Source organism: Nematolebias whitei, chromosome 10 (assembly GCF_014905685.2).
Source record: "Nematolebias whitei isolate Nwh7 chromosome 10, NemWhi1, whole genome shotgun sequence".
Lineage (NCBI taxonomy): Eukaryota > Metazoa > Chordata > Actinopteri > Cyprinodontiformes > Rivulidae > Nematolebias > Nematolebias whitei.
The window spans coordinates 44,005,805-44,009,024 of NC_056507.1; the positions used below are offsets into that span (position 1 = coordinate 44,005,805).

Genomic DNA, 3,220 nt, shown 5'->3' on the forward strand with positions numbered 1-3,220 from the left:
TAACTAGAATAATCACTGTGAAAAACCATATCATGTTGCTGCTGATCTGTTTCATGTTGCTGCTGATCTGTTTCAATGTTGATGTGTTCATGCGTGCACATCTGCTCACAGACTCATGTTCATGTTTGTGCTGATGTTCAATGTTTTATGTTATGAGTGCTTAGTGTATATTTAGTTGATGTTTTTCTTAGTTTATATCGTAGATGTTATTACTGTTTTTCTTATACATTTTATTGTTGGATGTAACTGGGACCCTGTGTACATAATTTCGCTCCACAACATGTACCACATGAGGTGCGAATGACAATAAAGAATCTCTGACTCTGACTCTGATTTGAACTTTTGAGATGTTAATCAGCTGCTGGTTGTAGAAAACTGCCTTGTTGCCATGGTTACGCATCATAACAAATGTCCAAAACTAACAATTTCAGTAAAAATCCTTCCAGCTTCACAGCATCTGATACCAGAGGAAACAATCATCCAAAAAATGTGATTTACATCCAGAAAAAGAGGAATTTAAGTTTCCAAAAGCAAAATCTCAGAATGAAAGTAACAGAGCTGCTCCAACATGCAGCCACCTTGAGCAGCACAATTCTAGAACTATCTACTCTAAAATACTACAGTTTTAAAGGCGACAGTACTATACTTTATAAATTCTTATCTGGCAACTTGACTGTCATGGAATCTACAGCGTTTTTCATGTAAACCCACTCATTTTTTTGTTTACCCCATTAAACATAAGAAAAACCCACTGACCAGAGATTAGTGGGTTTTTTCAACCACCAGAGGTTGTTCTGTGTAAACAGGGCCTTACAGCACTTTGACTTGGGACTTGACTTGACTTTTAAAAGTAGCTCACATGCTGAAAAACTGTGGGTCTAATGGTTCATTGTCACAGGTCAAGCATCCATGTCCTGCTCACACTTGAGCTTGAGTGGAAGTAAAAGAGGCGTAGCAGAACTCTGCTGGGATGATGTGGTGCACAATGCGTTCAATGTGTATCGGATGTCTCACTTATGTCATACATTGACTTCACGATCCTCTTTGTGGTTGACAAGTTTATAAAACACTACAATGTTGGGGTTGAAAGAGCGTACGTACTGTAACCTCATGAAAATATTGAAAATTGTGATTAGCCCCTTAATGAACTTCCATAAATCATAGATGTTTTTTTTTTATTTTTTTTTATTTTTAGTACATAAATTGAAAATTGTTGTGTTACTCACTTGTAAATATTCTCTAAGCAACCACCTCAAAACCCATTGGAGTTTTGTTGTTGTTGTTGTTTTTTTACTGGTCAGGAGTTTTTCTAAGTCTGATATAGTTTGTGTGTGTGTGTTTGTATCCCAGGTGACAGAGTGTGAGATCTTCTTGTCTCTGCTGGTGAAGTTTCTTGATGGGGAGAAGCCACAGTGGCTCAGAGCGGTGGCTGTCGAATCGGTCCATAGGTTGTGTGTGCAGCCTCATTTATTGTGGTAAATAAACCAAACCTGCTATAAACAATGTATAAAGTAGTAGTGGGGTCTCAAACGTTGGTATGCTGTACAGTATTTCTATCTCAATAAATAACTGTGTAATACTGATGTTTCATTAAAGCCTAGGTCAAGCTGAATCCTCTGGATTTTACTGCATTATCCTGTGCTGTTTTTGTTCTCAATTGGCTGGTTCCTTGTTGTGTTTGTGTGTCCACAAACTCTTTGTTTTCTTCTTTCAGTTCGTTTTGTCAGTCATACGACATGAAGCAACACTCCACTAAGGTGTTCAGAGACATCGTCAATGCCCTGGGATCCTTCATTCAGTCCCTCTTTATTGTCCCCAATGCTGGCAACGCTGCTGCTGTCACTTCTCCTGCTGGTTAGTGTTTAGGTTTAATTTGACTATCAGGCATAATTCATCTCCATGAAGTTGGAAGAAAAAAATGGAGATCACAGAGATGGGTTCAAACACACCTGAAGGTTCAGCTTATGGTTTTGAGGTGCAACTTAACTGTGAACTTTTAAACACTAAACTAAAATAACCGTTAATATGAGTGGGTATGTGTGTGTGTGTTTTATTTATTTATTTTATTTATTTTTGTTTCACTATATTTTCTGCCATTGCTTTTTCTAGGTGGGTCAGGTCTAGGACCTCAAGTCACATCTCAGGGTGGTCCTGGGACAGGAGGCGTCAGCAGCACCTTGACCACCCAGGCGGCATTTGAATATCGTGGTACCTGGATCCCCCTGATGAATGTTAGCGTGCAGGGCAGTGCCAAGGCTACATAGTAAGAATTGTTAATGTAAAGTTTGTGAAATGTTTAATTATTTTTTAAATCTCTTAATGTGTAAATAAATATATGAAATTTTGTACAACTATACAGTTTAACAAGCAGTTCTTCAGAGAGGTATTAATGCATTTGTGCTTGCATCAAGTAATACATTTTCTTCTAAAAGCAGTAAACCTACTGGAGATTGTAATAAAGCAGAGAACAAAGGTACCACTGGGATTGTTCGGCGGTATTTTTCAGGAAAACTACCGGTAAATTAAAAAAAGATCATCCATGAGTGAAAGCTTTTCTATCATTTAAAAAAACTGACAGCATCCGTGTGTATCTACTGCAAGCAAGTTTCATGTTGGCTGTATAATGACAGCAAGGGGAGCGCAACAAAAAGCAGACAAAGTTCATTTTACACTTGCATGTAGTTGATTGGTCTCAATTTTCTCCAGTCTAGAGATGTTGGACAAGGTGGAGCCCCCGTCCATCCCAGAGGGCTACGCCATGTCTGTGGCCTTCAGCGCCCTGCTCGACCTGGTGAGGGGCATCACATCCATGATTGAAAGAGAACTGGCCATGGAGGAAGAGGCAGCCTCAAAGTTCAGGGAGACTCACCCTGACCAGGATTGGAGGTCACAACCAGGTGAGGAAGGCTACAGAAAGGAAAACACAAGTAAAAATTAAAGCTGCATGCAGCATTGAAGGCCCTCGCAGCAAAGCGCCGCTCTGGACTTACCGCGGGAGCTCCAGCGACTCTATTGGCTATTGGCCACTTATCTTGGATACCTGTTCAAGGGGTGGATAATGATTGATCATAGTGATTTTGGTGCACCTCGGCTGAAATCTGTGCATTTTAGAGCCAAACATATTGCAACGGCGTCACTTCTTAGTTTGGCACGCCACCACGCCCACATCCTCAATCAAAAACGGTTTGTGCTTTAAAGCAAGTCAGACCATATTATATGT

At 40.0% G+C, this 3,220-nt stretch overlaps 1 protein-coding gene across 1 annotated transcript in view; it reads left to right on the forward strand.

Annotated features, from left to right (window-relative positions):
- The window catches only part of LOC119416416 (protein MON2 homolog), a gene marked incomplete at its 3' end in the record, with an annotated part of 38,536 nt that extends 35,639 nt beyond the window's left edge, over positions 1–2,897 (forward strand). The window contains 4 exon segments of the mRNA XM_037683656.1: positions 1,351–1,475; positions 1,715–1,854; positions 2,110–2,263; positions 2,707–2,897. Coding sequence (XP_037539584.1) covers positions 1,351–1,475; positions 1,715–1,854; positions 2,110–2,263; positions 2,707–2,897 — 610 coding nt within the window.
- Between the last annotated feature and the right edge of the window lie 323 nt (positions 2,898–3,220).